Below are 23508 nucleotides of genomic sequence, written 5' to 3' on the forward strand. Positions count from 1 at the left end.
TGAAGAATAGCCTCAAAAGTGGACATAGCCAAGGGAGTGCCTCAAAAGATTGCAAGATGAGCTGCAAACTCTTCTTGATCTCGAGGGCCGGAGGAAACTGGCTGCGAGTGTTAGGCAGTTTAATTCACTGCAGGGGTGTGGTGTCATGAACAAAGAGTGTCAGCTCTAAACTGGCACCCAGCCAGTCCTGGGGACTTAGCAGCCTATAATTCTGGAACATTGTGGGGTGCTATTATCTTCTGAAGCATGACTTCTGAAACTGGGGACTCGCAGTCCTGCTGTGCGCGAGGGACTGAGCAGCAGGCTAGGGTGGGCTCTTGGTGGTGCTGTCAAAGGGGAGTACCGCTGGACGAAGGACAGGGAGGGTATGCCGTTTTATGGGAGGCCAGCATGGAGTGTCTCAGTTTAAGATAGCCAGAAAAAGAGAATTAGGAGTGACTGTGTCCACAGGTGAATTTTAAAGAGTTTTAAAAAAAATTGAAACAAAAGCAGAGAGAGAGGCGACAGTGATGGTTAAGAATAGATGAATAACACTAGCCTCTGCGCTGTGTACTTACATGTCAAGCACTGCTGTTTCTTCATCCTTTTTTTCCCACTCTGTATGGTGAACTCCACATTCAGTTATACAATGTATTTAATATATTCTGATATATTTGAGTTAGTAACAGCCTTGTACCTGGGACATCCCATTCCATTCCTAACTTGGATCTAGCTGTTTTGCTCACAGTTGCAGACAGTATCTTTCCTCCACACTTAGGAGAAGACTATCCCTCTTCATTCCCTCCCCCCCGCCCCAAATACTCTGCCAAGTCAAGCCAGAAGTTTTGAGAAATATGTGATATGTTTTAGTTCTGGGATATTTCCCTGGATTTATAGTTCATTGTTTTTCTAAATATTTTGGAGTAATAATACTGAATTTGATATACTCTTCAAGATCTGTTGTCTTGTTCTTTGGAATTAGTAGAGAAACACTTTAGTTTTAGGGGAAGGGAAAAATACCATCTTGTTTCGGTATTTGTATCACTGACTAATATTTCGGTATGGTCCAAGAAGCTTTCATCTGGCTAGACCAAATTTCCTGAAAATGTTGAAAACATATTGGTTCCAAACCTCCCCAAAAACCACATGTTCTAGATAAAGCATGTGTTTTGGAGCTAACATCCTTCTTTCCTCAACTCCAGTATAATCTGGCATTAATAACATTGCACTTCAAAATATTTGAAAAGCATTACATATCTCATACCCATGTGAATGAAGCAAATACTGTTACACTAGTTCTGTAAATGAAAGAATGGTGTTTCAGAGGTTTGACCAAAGGGGATTTGTTTGATCTTGTCCTTTGAGACAACTTACCAAAGAATGTAGCAGATTCTCCATTGCTTTGGATCTTTTATCTTTGAAGTAACGCTTGAGCTTTTCTTTAATTTCTTTTTTTTCTTTTTGCCTTAAAATTGGTCAAATAGAGACAAAGTGATTGGTGGAAGGCTTGTTAGGTAGGACTTCCTTTATGCTTGATCATCATGATAGTTCTTTTTGATCTTAATTTTTGTAAAAGTTAAAACAAGGCTGGTTATAGGAGGCAGTTGTAAAAATTACCTGAATAGTTGGTTTGCTGCTATTTTTTGGAAAGCTTCAAGTGGCAGAGAACTTCCTTCCTGGAAAGGTGGAAACTTTCAAGATTGGTAGATACTTGCTGGTCAGAGGCCTATATGAAAGATGGAATTTATTATGGATTATGGCAGAATAACAACTGGCTGGTAATAAAACTTGAATCCTGTGACACTCACCTACTACACCGAGGAGCTGGGTTGTTGTAGTCTGCTTCGGTTTCTTCTCTCTCTCCCTCTCCATTTTGTCTGTTTAGATTCTAGGCTCCTTGAAGACAAAAATCCTTGTGTGCAAATGGGGCATTGGCTGGGACTTATATGCTTCAAGAATGCCATTAATAATGGTTTCCCAACTAATGTCCTGGAACTATACTCAAATCCTGTTAGCTTTCTATTCTCTAGAAGTTACTTGTGGATTTGCGCAGTATTCAGAGCTTTGTCTGAGATTTATCAAGTGGGCTCTAGATGATTAACAGGGTTAACATGCCATTTCCATAGCTGTTGAGAACAGTGGTTCTCTTAATATTCTTTTTCCAACTACAACCAAAAGTTCACATTTCAAAGAAAAATTGTAATTTTCTTTGTAGTTCACAAAGATGATACAGTTTTGAAAAAGCATATATTAGGTAAGTTAAGTGGAGCTCATTGCTTCTGATTTTCTCCTAAAAATTGAGGTAGGTGGTGGGGTTTTTTTTTTGTTTGTTTGTTTTTTTTTTTTTTTGTTTGTTTGTTTTTTTTTTTTTTTTAAGTACCTATAGATTTAATGATTTCTCCTAGAAGTCACCTCATGCTTATTTTACAAATGAGTATTAAGAGAAACAAGTGAAGTGACATTTTTGGGAGCCACTAACATCTCATAGATCATGAAGATTTTGTCTCTGATTCAGTTTGCCTTTTCAACCTGAGATGAAGATTAATTTCTCAGTACTTCTGTTTTTCCCCCTATAGAAGGCAGAAAGGGGATGGTCATGTGGAGAGCTCTGTGTCCACTCTCACAGGGGCTGATGCGAACAGTTCAGTTGTGTTATGTGGTCTTACTTACCTCCCAAACAAGAACTGTGCTTAGGCAAGAAGACTGACAGTCTGCCACAGTAACTCTGGGCTAGGAAAATGGAAAAGGAATGTCATAATAAGCCCAGGAGCAAGCAGTGAAAATAGAGTGAATTCTGAAAACGGGTTGCTGCGGTCTATAGATGAATATAGATGACATTACAGTTCTTGTAGCGTATCTCTTCTTATCTGATTTCTGAGGTAAATGTAAGTCACCTTAAAGACATCAGTAGATTTTCTTTGATTTGTTTCAACATGGTTAAATGTATCTAATCACCTGGCAGATATACCAGATATGGTCCAGATACCTCTCTGTGCAGACTGGTTCTTAGGACCGTCTTGGTGCTCTGCAAAGAGCAAATCTAAACTTGTAATTACATCTGAAGTGTAAAGGGCCGGTATTTCATAACTTTCTCACACCTACCTTGGAGGCAGTTGGATATTTAACCTCTCCAAGTTTTGCTGTAAAGCATAACTCTATTCTCCCCTCACCCTGGAAACACTTTGCTGTGAATTTAATGTGAATGCTGGTAGAGTACATTAATAAAGCTTGCTGACATAGTTCTGCTCTTTGCAGTTGAAAATTGGAGAAAATTCAGCAGCTTTCTCAGGTACTAATCCTTTGCTTGACAGATTCCTATTATGACAACTTTTTGCTGGTTTTATATGAAGCACACATATTTACAAAGATCTGTTCCCGTCAATAAAGTCAGTTTGAACTGTTTTGAAGAAATTTGAACTATTTCTTGTTAATCCACACACATAACTAATAAGTGAACACAGTGTTTTTTAATATCCTATATATATCAGCACATGTCCTGAAGAAGTTTTTGATGTTTATGCATTTATTGTAAATCATAGCAGTGTGTAGCATGCAGAAAAAGTAAAATCAGAAAAGAAATATAAGCTATATTAATCTTTATAAGAGAAAGCATGTCAAATGTAGTATCTTTGTTGCATTGTCATCTGTTTTTTTCCTGAAAACTTTGGCAATTATCCAGCAGATGGTAGGTCTGCAGAGCTGGGAGTTAGAACCTGTTCTCTGAAGTTCAGTAAGGTGTCTTCTGCTGCTTACTGTGCCACAGGTGCTGTTTTATACAACAAAATCTCATCTATTGCAAATATTTTCTTTAACTTAGGAGAAGGATTTACAGCTGAACTGGCTCATTGCTAAAACTTATGGCCATAATAATTCTGCTTGAAGAAGTGATTTGGTGTTGCTTTGAGTTACAGTGGAGGTGTATCCCACTTCCACAGAACCCAGCTGTCTCTGCAAGCAGAAGGCTTTGAGATTGGGGTTTTTGATTTGGCTTGTGGTATTTGCTATCATCTAGAGCTGTGTTTTCCTGCATATAACTTTCTCTCAAAGTTTTACAACTGTTGCTGATTTTATACTCCCTCCTTCTCTCTTATCATTCTTTCTTGTTTTCAAAACAGGTGTGGAAAACTAGTTTTTAAAGAACTCAACATCTTGGGCTGTTTAAAGCCAGAGTCTTCACAAGCCCAGCGTGCAGTTCTGCTACTCTTGCACCTTTCTGGGGGGAAATCATGTCTTTTGAGCAAAGAACTCAGCTGGCAGATAACAAAGCTGCTATGAATCATTATAGCCAGAGCTGGTGAGCTTTTTTCTAAAGGAAATGAAATGAAAATTTATAAATTATTATTATAAATTGTAAAAGATCAGGTAGCAAGTTTAAACATTTCAGGTGAGCTTAGCAGCCTGCTTGGTAGTTTTGAAATTATGGCTTTCAATAAGAGTAGGCAAAAAAACCCTAACTACTTTCCAAAGGGATTGGTGAATTTTTGAGAGACTTTAAGGAGGTCACATGATGCCAGAGAATTCTGCTTTGAGCCAGAGGATGCCCTCCAGGTCTTTGTTCCACAGTCTCTCCATTCAGGAAGTGAGAAAAAGCCTTCTAATTTCCAGCTTAACTGTCTTTGTGATTTACACATGATGTGTGCCAGAGCTGTCCTATAAGCCTTAATAGGTCATCTTCCTCCCTGACTGCTCTCCAGTAGTGTTCACAGCAGTACTCATGTCTTTCTCAGGATGGACAGTCTTGACTGCTAACCAGACAGCCAGACAGACTCTTCTTTCTTGTTTTCTGAAGATAAGCAGTCCAGTCATATCTATTTGACCTTTGCAGGAGTTATTCTGTCATCTTGTTTTCATTTAAATCAGTCATTTTGTATGATCAAGATTGAATGAATTCCTCCAGATTTTTCACCCCTGTTTACAAAGTGGTTCAGTATTTCCCTCTCTGCTGGAAATACTTTCACTGATAATTTGTAGGACTGTATTTCCCTCTTTTCTGGCTGTATTGCAGAAAATCATTGCATACACACTGTGTTCTCCTTAGTTCCAGCTGACCAGCTCCACCATATAGCAGAAACGTTTATTACTCCCTATTGTCTAATTTATGGGGCTGTGCATTTTGTATGACTGAGTCTCACTCCATGCTTATTACCATATTCTTCAAAGCCATATAGTTTTTCCTCTGTACTATTCCAGTTCCCCTGTGTTAACAGTTCCTCTCAGCTTCCTTTCCTGTGCCAAGAAGAGTTAAATAGAAGGGTTAAATAGAGCTGATAACTCCTCCAAGGAGGGAGTACAAGCATAAATTTAATTTCAAATGAAAAACAAGAAGAAAAGAAAAAGAAGAACGTTCCCTAAATCTTGGCATATATCTTGACCTTAAACACAAGGAGAAAGCATATGGAATGGAAGGAGAAGCTAGTTGAGATACCAGGAAAAAGTACAAAAATATGACACGAAGGGGTGTGGAGAAGATTTTCCATGCTTTAGTAGCTATTGCATTTATAAAGAAGCAGTCAGGACCATAATCTTGATCTCTGATGTGGACAGAATAGATCCTAGTGAAAATGTATAAAGAACAGAGGTGATGTCAGAAAACTGATGAAAAGTAAACTCAAGGCTAAGTGTATAAAGAAGGCAAAAAGAGGAATTGTGAACAACTGAATCGGGTTACTCTCAGTTCCCACCCAAGCTGGAAGGAATCACCAGATGCACTGCCGTAAGCAGCTAAAAGGCAAAGGAAAGGTCAGGAACAGATGATAATAGCTTTTTGAAGAGCTTGTCAAGTCAAACTAGTTTCCTTCCACAGCAAGATGGCAAGTCTTGTGGACTGAGGAGAAGCAGTGACTATCAAGTACTTTGTTTTTAATACAGCTTTGGATATAATAGAGAAACTTGGTGCAAATAGGCCCATAAAAATGAGGGCATGAATTGCCAAATAGCCATACCTGGAAGGCAATCTTCAGCAGTTCACTGTTAAAATACAAGGATACAACTTTCTTGATCCAGAACAGGTGTTGTTAATACTATTCGTTAACAGCCTGAACAAGCCATTTTAGACAATGTCTATTAAATTTTTAGTCAGGAGGGATTGCAAGTGTACTGGAGAGCCACAATGGAATTAAACGTTATATAGACGAATTGGAGAACAGACTGAAAATGAAAGTGCAATATCCTACACTCCTTCCCACTAAGTTTTTCCAAGGTTAATCAACTGCATAAAGATAAAGTGGAGGGACCTGCTAATCGTTGTGTTGAAAAAGGTCACGTGCTGTATTGAGTCAAAACCTGAATATAAGTGGATGACATCAAGTATTGAGGAAAAATGAAAATGAAATACTGAAATGTATGGACAGGACTTTAGCCTAGAAGATATATGTTAGCATTAATGAGACCTCATCTAGAGGATTGGGTCTAGTTTGAGGCACCAAAGTTCTGGAAATGTATTGATCAAAAAGCAACAGAAGGCATATAGGAGACTACTATTAAAGATCAAAAATCAGGAATGGGCACTTGGGATGAAGGATTGAATGGACTTTGGTGGTTTAGCCTGGAGAAGATGACTGAGTGGGAAGATGGATCTTCAGTTACAGAGGTCTCCTGCAAGGAGGAAGTAGGGAAATAATTTCAGTGTCCCTGGCATGTGAAGAAGGATGATAAAATTGAAGTTAGGAGATTTAAGTTGGACACTGTGAGAAGTTTCAAGAGTGATGGTGGATTTCCTCTGAAGGCTTCATCTATGGAGGGTCTAGAGAACAAGATAGGCAAATGCTTGTTAAGAATAATCTAAATATAGTTGATCTTGCTTAATATTTTATCAATTGTCATTTTCTATATGCTTCCATATTAAAATATCTTTGAAGAAAGTATTAAAGAATTACTACAGAAACATGAAACTCATGTTATTGCTTGTGCAAATACCTGTGAAAACATTTTAATGTTTTTCATGAAATCATATTTAGCTCCTTTGGCAAAAATAACTTGGAAGATAAGTGGATCTGGGTATATTTTAAATACAAGAATTATTTGTTTCTCTTCCAGTGATGATTCTGTGTGTGTGTATCTAGGAGAAATTGCCACTCTCTCTTGTAGAAGTCCACATACTTTAAATAAATTGCCTAGCATTTTTTGTTGTTTTTAATACAGAAACAGTACAGGCTGATTTTGCTGCTCATACGTTTTCTGTTGCTTATTACTAATAGATAAAACTAAATAACCAAAGAGTAATATGCATTAAACCATTGCAGCATTTAACTGATTTTATTGTTTAATCATTGAGTGTGGCCTTAGCAAAGTATGACAGAAAGGATTTGTTCCTCTTTACGTAGATGTTGGGCTAGTGTATATACCAAGTAAAGTGCTCGAGCCGTGCGCTTTGGTGCCCTTCATCTTGAAGGGCCTGTGTATATGCATTGCAGTGGAGCTCTGCTGCCCAGACTCAGTGCGAGACTTCGTTACCATGTTGGAGTAAATTTAGAGAAATCAGATGAGTTTACCATTTTAAGCAAAAATTAGGCAAATTCTGTCTTGTGTTGTATCAAATGAATCTTACAGCTCTCTGCTACAATTAAATTATCCACCCCTTCCTATTGGGAGATGAACAGATGCAAACCCCAGAGACTCGGAAGCTCCCAAGGCTAGTAATATTGTGTTTTTTCATGTCAGAAGTATTTTTGTGTTTGTCGAAAGATTCACTTGCACAGCCGTAACATCTCTCGCTGCCGTGCCTGGAACAGATGCGTGTGTTGTAATATAGACTGTGAACATTGACATCACATGTGGTTCTCATTCGTCCCATTCATCTTTGAAGCTAATTGGTTCCATCCATTTCAAATCTGTTTGGCTCGCCACAGTTATTTGTACTTTCACTCTGGTTATAGCGCTAATGGTGCAATATATATAACATGAAATAAATTGTCGTGACTCCAAGGTCTGAAGAGACATATACACAGCACTCACATTTTGCTTGGCCTTTTTTTTTTTTTTTTAATTACAATCCCAGATGATCTTTTCTTTTCTCTGAAAGTGTGATTAACTAGCTGGTGCTTAAATGAGGGCCCATAGAGATGCCAGTGCATCATTGCTAATTCTGCATTGCAGGAAGTGTCAGAGCTCGGAAAACACAAAAAGAGGAGCCTTCTGGTGTTTGCAAAGCATGAAAGGTTTTACAGTTCATCTCTTTATGCTGGACCCGACGTTTCGTTTCGCTATTAGTGAAATGTTAGTTGTTAGCATTACTAGAAACCTATGCGGTATCTCATCTACATGTTTAATGTTTTGAATATATGAAGTTAAAATAATTAACGTTTATATAATACCAGAAATTTCAGATCATACCATAATATGATGTATGGAAATCAGTACTCCTCTTGAAAAGACATGAATAAGGTTTCTGGATATTTCTGTAATTTTTCTCTTCTTTCTTTTAACCAGTAATGGGAACAGGTCATGGCACTTCCCTGCTAGTTTCTAATTTGTCTTTCGCTACCGTTGCTGGCTCAGGACGTGCTCCTTACCTTCCACGTGCAGAAACGCTGTAGTCCTCCATCAGAGGTGCAGCGTGGTCAGTGCTCGGGGAGCCCACGGGGGTGTGTGGCAAGCGGAGCCAGTCGTGCCGGGAAGGCTGCGCGGATCTCTGACGGGATTCTCCTCGCCCACCTTGGATGAGAGCGCGCGGAGAGCCATAGCTAAAAGGGATGATTGAATTGCTGCTTCTGCACTCTAGAGTCTGACTAAATATTGTCCCAAATACAAGTTAAAAGGTGCACTTTTGTGTTCCATGGGGCTTTGATATTGGAGGAGATGAGTCCTGAATTAAACTGTTTTAGAAGCAGAGTTACTGCTGGGGTATGTTCCCCACCAGACCTTGTAAATACACCTCATGCCTTTTTCTCTACTTCCCTGCAAGAGGACTAGTAAATAGATCCTCTTACAAAATTGATTTGTTTTTTCCCGATACATGCCTCCTTGTAAAGATGATTTCAATCCTCAGTATATGTTCAAACCCACATTTTGGGCACATTTGACTGATAAACCATTTTCCCTCTCTGGCAAGTTAGTGTCTGGGGATTTTTGCAGTTTACTTCTAATCCCTGATCTATTTTTGAGGAAGCAGTGGCGCATGTCTTGCACTTCAATTTCCACTGGTATTTTGATGCTCGAAAAGTCCTGTAGTTTCTCAATTTTACTATAAATATTTTCAGTACTTGCTTTGGGAGGCCTGTATTTCCAATGTTTAACCCAGTTTATACTAATTCTTTTTTTTTTTGATTATTATTTTATTATTACTTTCAAACACCTTGGCTTGCAGGCATTTGACTTAGTGCTTTTCCCAGCACGCAGAGTCATGTGAACTTCCTTTTGACCGGTACTAGTGGCAGAGCAAAGCATGTCAACTCTAAACCCCCATTTCTCAAGCTTAACCTCTGTAAGCTGATGTATTTATTTTGTAAACAGATTGGTGGTCTGATTTTGTGATTGAACTGAGGAAAAAAAATACTGTCTTGTAGCAAATTATTAATGGTAGTCACCCCACTTGTCCCAAGGCCGTCCTAGGGAGCAGCCCGCTTGCAGGGCTTGGCCGCTCTCCGAGGAGCTGTCCGGTGATCACCGCCACTCTGAGCAGTGCACTGGCAGTATTTTTCTTCACCTTTTCAACAGCAATTGCAGGTGTAACTAGATTTTAATTTTACGCTTTTGTGAGTTTTTTTTTAACTATTTCCTTATGTTAAACTTTTTCTTACGCTGTCCACTGCAACATCTTACTGGCCTATTAAAATTCAAAGCTTTTTTATGATGTAGGAAACAGATTTTAGAAGAATTCTCTCTCCTGTCATTTACTTAGAAAGAAGAAAGATAAAGTTACTTTTATAAGTCCGTCATAGAGGAAAAGAGAAGAGCTTAGATTTTTAAAAGTTTTTTTAGTGCATACTGGGCTGCTGGAGTTAGGATTAATAGCGTATAAGATTCATATATCATTACTTAGACTACCCATTATCCACTTGAAAAATAACTTAGTTTGTATGGGTCATATTTTTTAAATGATTTCTGTTAAGTCCCAGGATTTCTGCCATCTGAAAGTTTAGGATGTTGTACCAGTATCCGCAAATTCAGTGGATACCTACTGTAAGTCTAAGGGCAAAACGGAGCAGTTGCAGCTAAACTGAAAACAAGACTGTATCAGTGAATAGAGCTCTGACTCCAAGCATCCGCCACCCAAAGTTTGCTGTCATCTAAATGGGATAATTTAACTTGCCCTCAGAATAAAGCAAGAGAGAGAGATTCATTTTCAAAGCGTGCCGCAAAATTCACTCTGTTGAGCTCTATCAGCCAGATAGGCCAGAGGCTGCTAGCCTGAGAGAAGGCAAAGCAACCCAGGGTGCTTTTTCTACCTCCACAGCATTTGATTGTAGATGGCAGAAAAATGCGCATCTTTGGCTTACCGTTTTTGTTACCAATTTTGTTCCAGCTCTATACGGTCTTCTTTTTGGTGATTATTGATGGTAGTGGGGAATTTTTATTATTTCAGATGAAGTGGTCACTGAATTTCACTAGCTTTCTTTTTTCTTTCTAGGTCCAAGTTCAGTTAAGAACAAGAAAAAGGGTAAGTTTGAATTTTAATTTAATTTTACTGTAATGATTCCTTTCCGTGCCTGTGTTGAACTACCCCAGCTATGCTTCTCTTTGATCGACGTGAAGGAGGGAACAAACGTCCTTTCACCCCTCCACGAATGGCAAGGGTTAGCAAGAGCCGAATGCGTTTTTGGACGGGAGGATATCCGTGCTCCCACGTTCCCTCCTTGCCGTGGCAGGATTGCGTTAGCCAGCAGGGCCTCAGGAGGATGGGTGTTCACGGAACTTCTCCTTGAAAGCTAATCACGTTGTGTGGACGGGCATGCTGAACCCTAAGATGCTGTAGTTTGACAGCTGAGTGGAATTGAGTCTTGTGCTAGGTCTTGTGAGCTGCTTGCTCTTTGCCAGGCTGTCTGCAGTGAAACAACGTTAATTTTTGTCTGACTCTTCTGCTGTGGATCTGTCTTTTTAGCAAGCCCATCAGCAGGTTGGTGTCTCATTCAAACCCTCTGAATTAAATACACTCCGCGTGTGACTTCTGGATGCTTATTGAATTCAGAAGTGGAATTTTATGTATCCTTTCAGAGTGTTGGTCAGTTCACAAATTTTTGACTTTCTTACCATGTTCTTCAAGCTGTTTGGAATGTGTAATTTGAAGAATAAGAATTTGAAAATGCTTATCAATGAAATGGGTTATTTGGTACATAGGCCTGTGTTTCAGTGGCGATATCTGGTGTTGTCCATGTTTGTGTAATACTCCTGGGGAATACTTACATTTGTGCTCTTATTTGCTCCCAGGAATTTGAGCAATTTGAGTTGCCATGAAAACTTTTCCTCAAAAAAAATTTATACTACTGATTTCAAGGAAGTGTAATCTGATTGCCCATTTTTTGCTCCTCATAACTATCAATATACTTCTGTGTACAATTTAAAAAGTGTGGTTTGCACTTGCAAAGTATTATAGGTTGTAAGAAACACATAAACAAACTGTGTGCAACTCATGGGCTCCCCCAGATGTACTTTCTTTGAAACACATGAAGCTCACCACTGATACAAGGCTTAACAATCAAGTTGCTTATGGAGGCATTTAAATGAAGGACATGCTAATGTCCAGGCCTGTGCAACAAAGCATTTGTACGTATACTTAATGTCAAGTTTGTGCTTAGTACTTTGGGCCCTATTGTATATACTGAATTCATATTTGTTTAAAAGAAATGTTAGCTCTTTATCCCGTTTACGTTATGCTCTATCACTCAGAAGAAATTTCCATGCATCTCAGACTTTCTCATAGACCCCAGACCGCAATAATTGTGCGCAACAACAGGCAGCAGCTGAGCTTCTGTGTTGTTTGCATGTGTACATTGCTTTAATAGTGCATCAAATCATTTCTACTCGTTGTGTACAAACTCAAAACTTATGGTTGAGAAGCTGAGACAAGCCGCAGTTAGAAACTTAGTTTATATTTACCCTCAAAAGTAGCATAAAACTTTATGTTCTAAAAATTTGTCCTGACAAAACTCTGAAACCCTAAACCCGTGTTAAATCAACCGAATTAATAACAAATGATGATTGCGGTATTCATAGCAATTTTGGAGTAGCAGAGGGATCTCGTAGTACTGTATTACATACAGCTGTAGTGCTGTATACAGTTTTATAATTTTATGGTACTCACTTTTTTTTTAAGAATTGTAGCTCATTTTTTGGCATATGATGATTAAGGAAAATATCGCTTCTGCCAAGTTTGAGTTTTTGATTCTGCCTAGTGTATTTGGCTAAAGATAGAGACTTGGCAAGTTAGGAACTGGATGATGGAGACGCTCACTACAAAGCTATTCTGTGGTGGTGCTGGGGATTGCTGGAGGACACTTTTAAACCTATGTAGATTTATGAGATATGGCAACTCTACATAAGAGTATTGTTTGCTGTGCAAGAGCCACAGATACTATCTGCTTAACCAGAGGGATCAACTTTCTGTTTTGGTTCAGTTTTGAATACTAAATGCTCTAAGAGTTGGATTTTGAGGGGCTGTGTCAGCCTGTTCCCGTTTCTCGGTTTCTTTCCTGGTGTGACACGCATGCACTAACGCAGACGCACAGCTACGTAATGAAGGGCTTGTTCTGGTGGGCAAGGACTTCTTGGATGCTGTGTGTTCTGCCCAAGAGAAGTGACTCTTACAGAAATTTAGAGAGCAAGAAGGAGAGACAGAAGTATCTCATTCCCCACGTAGCCTACTAAAAATGTCCAAAGAGTCTTATTAGCTTCCATGCACAGTATTTGTTACATGCGATAACGTAGCTGTGGATAGCCTCCTTTGTTAGTACATGAATCATGAACTTCACACTTACCATGTAACCTTTTTTTGCCTTATGACTCTAGCAAGCAAGATTCCAGTAATACAGGAAAGTAATTGAAATTACTTGACAGAGTCAGAATGCATAGAAGATAAGTGTCCCTGTGCAGCTTCAGTATTATATGCAATTGTTTTACTGCTAAAATAGCAGCTAATTTAGTAGTAGAACAGATCTCTGAGACAGATTAGTTAAAACAGCTGTAATGTGTATCCCTCTTGGGAAGTAAAGTGAAGAGAGACAGCAGCGGGATCTGGACTTAATACGTATGATCCTTCATTAGGGTAATCTAGGTTGAAGGGGTAATGAATGAAAAGAATTTAGTAAGTACGCTTTAGGGGAAATAGGTAAGGATGTTAATTCAATGTGATAATTTCGAAAGCCCGTCATTATCCTAAGGAGGAGGAGAGTTGCTAGACTGGCAGGAGATTGGCTTGTTGCCAGCTTAGATTTGAAGGCGCATGTCCACTAATCTGGATAGAAATACTGCTATTAACAATTTGTCCCCTTAAATCTTTTGCTCTATTTTTGTAGAATGCCAGTATTACTTTGATCACCTGTACTTGCTTTAAAATAGTTTTTGCGTTTAAAAAAGTATAAGGTAATGTTCTGTTTTCTTTAGACATAGAAATAAAGAGCAAGCAGTGAGATTAATTTTATACAGTTGATTGGCTCTCAGTTCTATGCCCATTGCTTAAAGAAGTTGAGAGAGAAACTTCTCTTTCAGCTGCAGGCAAAATACAAGCTTTTTCATCATCTAATGAAAGAAAAAGAAACTGAATGCTTGATTGGACAGCTTGGGAAGGGATGCTGTGGCACACTGCCTGAAACAGCACAGCTGTCCCTACAGGGACCGCAGTGTGCCCCTGTTAGTGGCCATGGTGCATCCAGTGGAGAGCTGGATCCTTCCAGTTCTGTGCTGGCTAAAAATTGTGTGTGTGTGTGTGTGTGTTTCTATTCCATGACAACGATGCACAATTACTGAAGAAACAAGTACATAAGTACGCTTAAAAACCATTCTAGTAGTCCTTATCTCCTGTCCTAACTGTTGCTGTTGTCTGAGAAGCTGTTTTAAGCCTGTCCTGCAGCTGCCTTTGCTTCAACAATTGAGGAAATGATTTCGCTGTTTATAAAGCTCTTCAGCATAAGAGCAGTTACAAAGTAGCATTTTAAAAACTACATGAAATGAACATAATTCCTATCAAGGATCTGGAAAATTAGAAAATCACAGGTTAGGCTTTCCCTGCAGCTCTCACTTCAGTCCGTTGTGTATATGCCTTATAAGAATCTTTACTTACGTTGTTGCACTATTTATTTTTCCTGAGACTCATCCCTTTTCAGTGACTTCATCCTCGTGACTGAATTAGTAGTCCTTCTCTTATCCCTCTATCCAAAGCCCAAAATAAATATTTAATTATTTGAAGGCACTGTTTACTGTAGTCTCTTATGCTTCATTAACGTTAACAAAGGCATCCTTATCGCAATGTAAAAACACGCTACTTCGTCTGTCTTTGTCTTAGGAAGCCGGGGTGGAGGGGGGATATGTTATGTAGCACCCACAAGTCCAGGCACTGGTTTGCCAGCTGGGCTGTGGCGGCCCTCGCAGGGCTGGCGAGGGGAGGGAGGGCCGCTAGAACCAGAGCTGAACTTAAGCTCTGAACTGCCCTCTGGAGGAATCTCTCTCCCTCAAACATAGAGATCAACTGATAACGTTATCACGTCATTAAAGGTTATATAATAATCCATACACATACAGCTGGTTGATCAGGTTACAACTATTTTTCATCATAAAATTGAGAAATTATAGAGCATTTGATCTTGACTTTTACTATTTCAGCTTTCATTGCTTTGCATTGTAGTTTGTGATTCTACAAATGAACTATTTTATCACAGCAAATATTTTCAGAATATTTTGCTTTGAAAACTCATTTGATTTGTTGACCACCTCTTAAGCATTCTGCCTTTCAGAAGGCTTTAGCTTCAAAAGCAGAGCCACCAACTCCTACTCCAGTACAACAGGCAGGATTTCCAGGCAAGCACTGTGGTTAATCTCTAGGGCAGAAGTTTGTGGTCCCTGTTCGTGGCCTCCACAGCAGATGGCCACTCCGCAAAGATGGCCTTGTAGAGTGTGTAGTCCTTGTTTAAATATAGTTTTATATGTCAGAAGGAATCTACAGGAAGGCAACATGCTTCCATTCTATCAACAACATTGTCCTCATGTCTCTGAGCCTTAGTGGCCTCCCATGGTTCAGCTGGTTGGTGGCTCTTCCTCTTCATGTCTTCTTGGTGCTTTCTTATAGGTAAAAGACAGTGCCATGCTCAGTGTGTAGAGAACTAATGTTTGACCTTGTATTTTTCAGGTAAAAAGGCTGGTCCTCCAGGGCCCAATGGTCCCCAGGGGCCACCAGGCCCTCCTGGACCCCAGGGCCCCCCCGGGATTCCTGGGATCCCTGGGATCCCTGGCACAACTGTAATGGGACCGCCCGGCCCTCCTGGCCCACCGGGCCCTCAGGGACCACCTGGACTGCAGGGCCCTTCAGGTAACACTTTTGTTTCGCTTCTCTTTGGGCGGAGCCTTCGTAAGCCATGATGTTGTGGCAAATGTCACAGTGGCACTGTGACCGTTTAAAAAAAAAATAATAATAAAGATAATAAAAAAACCTTCCCATCTGTGACATGGCACAATCCAAAGCAAACTTAGTGTCCAAAGGGGATACGGGATCCCCAAGCAGGGCTTAATGTTACTGTTCTTGAACCTGATGGGAGAAAGCAAATCGGGCAAGAAGGATTTGAAGCCCATCTTGCCACAATAGCTCAGCTAGATGGATGGGGCACAGGGGTGTAGCCAGCCCCTGGTTGCTGGCACAACTGGGATCCCAAGACGTTTAGTTTAAGGTTTGACGCAGCGTGCAAAGCAGTGACTGTCCAACGAGGGTGGACACACGAGACGATGTAGCTGGCTTGGTTTGCTGCTGGCCTTCCTGTGCGCTGTGTGAGGGGAGCAGGAGGTTGTTTAACCTCCGCAGGGACATCGGTTTCCCGGGGAGTGCGTAGAAAGGAATTGAAGAGGCCACCAGCACAAAGTTGCGCAGGCTGCTGGCTACCTTTCTCCTTATCAATTACCTGTGTTCCTCTTGGAAAAGAAGAACAGTTCAATGGTTAAAGCACAAGACACAAAATCTTGGTATTGTTTCTAGTAATAAATTTCCTTTCTCTGTGGCACAAGACACAAAATCTTGGTATTGTTTCTAGTAATAAATTTCCTTTCTCTGTGTGCCATGAAATGTATGGTTTTCTGAGTCCCTGAGATACATACAGTGCTTTTCATCATTACAGGGAACCAGAAGCTTTGTGACTATCCATCTGAAAACACGAGAATACATAAGCATTCAAATATAGATCTTGGGGAGTAGGAAAGAGCTGCAGAGCCTTGATTACAGTTAAGCTTCCTATGAGTCTGGATTTCGCCAGTATTGAGATCTTCAAACAACTGATTTCTGTGTAGGAAGATGGCCTGCAAGCTCTCTCTCCTTTGTAATGGTTGGGTGTTTGCTTTAATTCCTTTTAAGCTAACACAAATCTTAGTTCTCCAGGATCCAGTAGGGTTGCTGCTTAACACAAGTGTTCAAATGATGTCTGGAATCACATTAAACAAATCAGTTTACTTCCCATGTCATGAAAATGTTTTTCTCCTGCAGTTCTTGTTTTCAGTTTTCTTTGTGTTTCTTGTTTCTGTTCCCTATTGTTTCTCCGTGGAATCATATGTCTCTTTTTTCTAAAAAAATCCCTGAATTTAACAAGTCTTGAAAATACAGACTAATGGAAGTTAACATTAAAGTTGTTTTATGTATACATATTTTATCAATCCAATGTTGAAAATACTTTTTCAGAGATATCAGGGCTATTGCCCCATAGCTTCTGTGGCTCTTAAAAGAAACCTTAATTGACTTTCAGTTTATATCTCAGAAATCACCAAAACACAGGCAAGGAGCTGCATGAGGTCCTTAGCTCTCCAGTGTGCTGCTCACAAGCTTCTCTTCATTAACAGAGATTTGGTACTTAGAGAAAAGAGATTGCAGCATGTAGCTTGAATGCAGTGTATGACCTGAGTTACTGCAGAGTGAAACTTGTAATCTTTGCAGCCAAGAGACTTACTACTCGACTGATTAGGAAAAAAGTTGTTTCAGTTCTTCCTTCTAATGAAAATTGGTGGAATAAAGTTGGGGCATTTTGATTATATTAGATAGAAATGCAGATTAATAGGAAAAACTTGATGAAGCTTTTTCTTATTTATTTACTTTCTAACATTAAGTTGTACACTATACAGCTATTATTCTCCTCCTTTCCTGTTAAAATAGCTCTTTAATGCTTATTAGGGGTAATAGGAGGTTTATGCATAGGAGTATTTACTGCAGCTTTTTCAAGCTTCATCTTCAATTATGTGAAATTACATTTTGCAGGTGCCACAGACAAGGCAGGCTCCAGAGACATCCAGGTTGGTTGATCTTCTTTCAAGGGAAAATGTCAGCTTTGAGACTATTCGAATTTTTGTAAAAGTTAGCGGTTATATTTGCTAAGGTATATTTGATGGCATAGCACCAAGAAAAAAAAAATCCCTTCCTGTATGTGCTAAACCATAGCTGCATGAAATGATTGGCTGAGCTCACCTTTCTGATTGCTCGGAGGATAGCAGTGTTCATCTGGCACGGTGTTCTCATCTCTGTTCCAGTACTTGCACATTATCTTGTCACTGACCATTGTCAGCTGCTCCAGTCTCCTTTTTTGTTTACCAAAACAGTACTGATTTCAGAGTACTGTTGTGCTTAGGTACTGGTTGCCAATTCTGTGGAGCGATGTGGTGGAGATGGTGGAGTTCAGGATCCTGCAGAAAAGAAGGCAACAAGCAGGATTGCAACCACAGACTTCAGGAGAGCAGACTTTGGGCTCTTCAGAGACCTAATTGGTGAAATCTCATGGGTTAAGGCCCTAGAAGGAAGGGGGGTCCAGGAGAGCTGGCTGCTATTCAAACATCACTTCCTCCAAGCTCAAGAGTGGTGCATTCCTGTGAGTAAGAAGTGCAGCAAAAGGGGCAGGAGACCTGCCTGGGTGAGCAAGGAGCTCTTGGCCAAATTCAAACAGAAGAAGAAAATACACAGACTGTGGAAGAGGGGACGGGCTAATTGGGAGAATTATAGGAATGCTGTCAGAGTATGTAGAGATGCAGTGAGGAAGGCTAAGGCCCAGCTGGAATTGAGTCTGGCAAGGGATGTCAAGGACAACAGGAAGGGCTTCTTCAAATACATCAGCAGCAAGAGGAGGACTCGGGAAAACGAGGGCCCGCTCCTGAACGGGGCAGGGGCCCTGGTGACAAGGGATACAGAGAAGACAGAATTACTGAATGCCATCTTTGCTTCAGTCTTCACTGCTGAGGGCAGCCCTCATGAATCCCGGAACCTGGACATGAGGGAGAAAGTCTGGAGAAGGGAAGACTTTCCTTTGGTTGAGGAGGATAGGATTAGAGACCCTCTGGGCGGGCTAGATATCCACAAATTCATGGGCCCTTCATGGGTCCTGATGGGATGCACCCATGGGTACTGAGGGAAATGGCAAGTGTTGTTGTCAGGCCGCTCTCCATCATCTTTGAAACGTCATGGAGAACTGGAGAGGTGCCTGAGAACTGGAAGAAATCCAGTGTCACTCCAGTCTTCCAAAAGTGCGAGAAGGAGGACCCAGGCAACTATAGGCCAGTCAGCCTCACCTCCATCCCTGGAAAGGTGATGGAACAGATTGTTCTGGATGTCATCTCCAGACATGGAGGAAAAGAAGGTGATCAGGAGTAGCCAGCATGGATTCACCAAGGGGAAATCATGCTTAACCAACCTGATAGCCTTCTGTGATGGAGTCACTGGCTGGGTAGATGAGGGGAGAGCAGTGGACGTTATGTACCTTGATTTCAGCAAGGCTTCTGACACTGTCTCCCATAACATCCTCCTAGAGAAGCTCAGGAAGTGTGGGTTAGACGAGTGGACAGTGAGGTGGATTGAGAACCGGCTGAAAGGCGGAGCTCAAAGGGTTGTCATCAGTGGCGCTGAGTCTAGTCCTCCGACTAGCCTGTGACTAGTGGGGTTCCCCAGGGCTCAGTGCTGGTCCCATCCTGTTCAACTTCTTCATCAATGACCTGGATGAGGGGGCAGAGTGCCGCCTCAGCAAGTTTGCTGATGCTACCAAGCTGGGAGGAGTGGCTGACACACCCAAGGGCTGTGCTGCCATTCAGAGAGACCTGGAGAGGCTGGAGAGCTGGGCAGAGAGGAACCTCCTGAGGTTCAACATGGGCAAGTGCAGGGTCCTGCACCTAGGGAGAAATAACCCTAGGCACCAGTACAAGGTGGGGGCTGACCTTGTGGAGAGCAGCTCTGCAGAGAAGGACCTGGAAGTCTTGGTGAACAAGCAAACCATGAGCCAGCAGTGTGCCCTTGTGGCCAAGGAGATCAATGGTCCTGGGTTTGTTTAGGAAGAGCATTGCCAGCAGGTCGAGGCAGGTGATCCTGCCCCTCTACTCAGCCCTGGTGAGATCTCATCTTGAGTACTGTGTCCAGTTCTGGGCTCCCCAGGACAGGAGAGACATGGAGCTACTGGAGGGAGTCCAGCATATGGCTAAGAGGATGGTCAGAGGTCTGGAGCATCTGCCCTATGAGGAATGGCTGCGAGAGCTGGGCCTGTTCAGCCTGGAGCAGAGCAGACTGAGGGGGGATCTTATCAATGTGCATAAGTCCCTGAAGGGAGGTGTCAGGGGGACGGGGACAAACTCTTTTCAGTTGTCCCGTGTGACAGGACAAGAGGCAATGGGCAGAAATTGAACCACAGGAAGTTCTGCCTGAACATGAGGGGGAATTTCTTCCCCGTGAGAGTGACAGAGCACTGGAACAAGTTGCCCAGAGAGGTTGTGGAGTCTCCTTCTCTGGAGATATTCAAGGCCCACCTGGATGCAACCCTGTCTAACATGCTCTAGGTGACCCTGGTTGAGCAGGGAGGTTGGACTAGATGATCTCCAGAGGTCCCTTCCAACCTTACTGATTCTGTGATTCTGTGATGTCAAGTTATGGTAAAATGATGCAGAGTTTCTGACTAATTTTAAATCCCTGTAATTTTATTTGCAGCCAGCTGTAGTTCATCTTCAAGGCCAAGGCTCAGCAATTCAAGTAAAGAATGGTAAGGATCTCACAATATTGATTGTTACTGTAAAGAGTCCATCCTGTTCCCTTCCTTTTGTAGTTTGAATTTAAGCCACCCATCCTATAACACTGATCATTAGTTATCTGTGTGGCCTGCTGTTGTCCTCACCCTGTAGTAGTTTGATTCTCTGTTGCCCAACCACTCTTAGACCAGTCATCATCCATCCCCTTTTCTCCTATGTTCCTATTTATCTCTTGGGTTTTTCTCTACTCTGTGCATTTCCCAGTAACTCTATCCCACTCTATCTCAGCTTCTCCTTAACTTCCAGATACATTATCTACCTCCTCAGACCTGTTATATCATCAATTTTCATTAGCCCCTTGACTCAACAGCCTTCTTTCATAATCTGTTTTCTTCTGTTTTAAGCCCTCAGTGTATCCTCTTTGTGTCTCAGCCCCATTAGCCTGTGTTATTTTCCATTTTTCCCAATAATTTATTTTAGGGAAAAGCACAGCTGAACTGAGAGGAAACACATGCACAGCCACTAGCTCCTCCTGCGTTACACTGCTGCAAGAGTGCAGCCTGTGCAGCTTCTATGGTCCTTTGTGCATCCCAATCCTCAATCAACATCTATAATCTAGCCTTAAGCTCGAGTCCTTTCTAGCCATTTCATGTCCACAAGCTGTTCTTTGCTCTTCTCCTTCCTCTCCAAATCTCTATCCAATTTCTGTTTAAGTTCTTGTTCTTCTTGCCAACAGCTGGGTCTCATTCATCAGCTGCTGCCTTTTGGCTCAAGACGTCTCACTGTGCCTGTGAGGAGCTAGTTTCATTATCCCCTGCCTGGATCCAGGCTGAGTCATCAGTGCTCCTGCTCTCTTCTCTGTGAAGCACTTCAGCACACTCGATCCCAGGAAAGGGCCAGGGGCAGCAGTAGTGCAGAGACCTCAGTTTCATACCTAGAAGGCTGCAGCCCATGACTAGCAGGGAGAGTTGGTGAGACAGGATCAGTGTTGCAGGACCATTATTCACTAACTTCTGCTTGTACATGGTACAATGAAGATGGGCCAAAACTTCTGTTCAAAGACTGTTTGTCTTTTTAACCAGACTTGAGCTTTAGGAGCTGAGATTTCTCATGATTAGGAAAGTATGCTTCAAGATGAATTGCTTTACTGTAATGGTAGGAGGAAGCTCTCCAAAACAAAAAGGAAATCAGCTGTTTTTACAAACAATACTAGGGAAAAGATACTATTTTGCCTGTATTCAAAGAATAATTATCCCAGTATTAATGGGAAACCTTTATGTTTACAGAGCATACACTACTCTCTAAGAGCGGGAATTATCGTGTAACTGTCCTTCCCTGCTGCTTGGGAACAGTCTGCTGCAGTGAGACTGACTCATTCTTCAGCTCTAAAACAGTAATATTGTCCAGCTGATAATGAGCAGAAAAAACAGCCTGCCTTTTTGCAAAGGGGGTCAGGTAGCAAAGGAGCAGCTGAAGACTGGGAGAAGAAGAGTTGCATTTGATAAAACAAGGCATTTACAGGACACCTCTTGTCATCAGCTCGTGTCAAAGCACATCTGCTCTGCTCATTGACCTATATAAAGAATAAGTGTTTATTGATATTGTCAGTTATTCCATTGGTTCCAGTGATAGGGATCTGAGTGTTGGGTCCACAAATCCCTAACCTGGCTGAGGACTCCAGTATGGATTAATGTGCAATGTGATGCAGTTTCATACTTTGTTGTTATTTTGGTTATTTTTTTAGCCAAGGAAATGTAATGACAAAGCATTTGTTAAAATAGCACTAGTTAAAAAGTCAAAAATGTAGAAGTCAAGGAATACCAGAATTAAAATTGATTGTGCAACCCTAAATTGACCTCCATGCACATACGAGTCCTGAGAGAGTGTTTAATCCCATGGTTGCACACAATTTTTTCCTCAGAATACCACTGTGTCTTTTGCTGCAAAGACCAGTCTTCTTATAGGCATGATCCTAGGGCTTAAAATGGGGGTCAAGGCTGTATCATAGCATTACTGTCTAGAATATCTTCCTGCTCAGCAGCAGTGAGAGGGAGGCAGACAGATTTGCCACATACAGTCCCATTCCCATTAGGGACAGGATGTACCTTTCTTGAGGCCTTACTAAGGTCCTCAAGAAAGTATCTGTTGATGTAGTCTTCAGCACACCATCTGCTTGACTTATCTTTCACTTAGTGTAGAAGCTGGCTAGAGAGGTGTGAAGAGGGAAGTGAAAAATACGGAAGTTAGAGAATTGATGATCTCATGGTTGAGTTATATTGACTGAGGATCTTTCTTGGAGAATTGGATTCTGGTCCTCTCTGTGCTGCAGAGTTTCTTCCATGGTAGAGGAAAGCTGCCAATAACAAAGCTCTTGGAAGGGCCGCAAGTGATACTGTCTTCAGAAGGCACCTGGGGATGGATGTGCAAAAGTCCTGTTATAACCATAGCTGCAGTAAAAGTCATTTGTGGCTGAACATATATAAAAAAAAGTCTGAAAATCAGACACTAGCAGATGGCTTAGAAAAACTTAGCAAATAGCATGGAGTTTTAACATTAATTTCCATGTGCCTTAGCTTCTGTGCTGTAGAGTAGGAGATGATACCGCTTACTCTGATGGGACTGTCCTGTCATGTCTGTAGAACATCTAGGTGTGGTAATAAGATCAGCTCAGCATCAGGAAGAGATGAGCTCATCTGTTGCTGATGCTTGGGCTGAAGATAGTGTGGTACAAAAGGCTATACACAGAATTGCAAGGATGAGAAGAACTATTCTTACTGAGGCTAGGTAGAGATACAGTTGCTTGTCCTGTGTCCTGAGCGAAATGGATGTTGTATTCCAACAGCAGGAAGAGATCATGTAACTAGAGCTAGTGTCATAGAAAGGAGTCAAGAATAATGCACCATCAGTCTTTAATTCTGGAATTTTCTTATTACTGAGTTACATGACTATTCAACTCTAGTCTTTATCAGCCATTGTATATGAAACATTGCAATGTATCTGTATTTCTGTGCTCCTGCGCTTTTCATTCTGACGGGTACTGAGTGACTGCCATTTTCTCATACTGAGATCTTTCAGGTGGAGTCCTCAATGACTGGTCTCGCATCACTATGAACCCCAAGGTGTTTAAGCTGCATGCCCGCAGTGGGGAACTGGAGGTACTGGTGGACGGCACATACTTCATCTATAGTCAGGTAGAAGTGAGTACGGTCCTAGGCCTAACTCCTATTCTTGTGTTCCAATGGAAGCCTTGCATGAACCACGAGAGGGCTCCAGACAACTAGCAAATGCCAAGAATTTGTATGTACTTTTAACCGCTTCGTGCCCTAGGAAGTGTGTGTGAGAAGAAGATACTAGTGTTTTGAAGTGCAAGGTCACACATTTCACCATGATACCAGCTGGAAGAGGTTAGTTACTGAAACA

At 41.3% G+C, this 23508-nt stretch overlaps 1 protein-coding gene across 2 annotated transcripts in view; it reads left to right on the forward strand.

The window, feature by feature from the left end:
• The window catches only part of EDA (ectodysplasin A), a 104115-nt gene that overhangs the window by 74308 nt on the left and 6299 nt on the right, over positions 1-23508 (forward strand). The window contains exons 3-7 of one of the 2 annotated variants that reach the window (XM_062584742.1): positions 10547-10576; positions 15254-15433; positions 17354-17388; positions 20051-20102; positions 23155-23285. In XM_062584742.1, coding sequence (XP_062440726.1) covers positions 10547-10576; positions 15254-15433; positions 17354-17388; positions 20051-20102; positions 23155-23285 — 428 coding nt within the window. The remainder of the gene's footprint in view (positions 1-10546; positions 10577-15253; positions 15434-17353; positions 17389-20050; positions 20103-23154; positions 23286-23508) is intronic. The other variant, XM_062584743.1, reaches the window with a different exon arrangement.

Source organism: Rhea pennata, chromosome 11 (assembly GCF_028389875.1).
Source record: "Rhea pennata isolate bPtePen1 chromosome 11, bPtePen1.pri, whole genome shotgun sequence".
NCBI classification, from domain to species: Eukaryota; Metazoa; Chordata; class Aves; order Rheiformes; family Rheidae; genus Rhea; species Rhea pennata.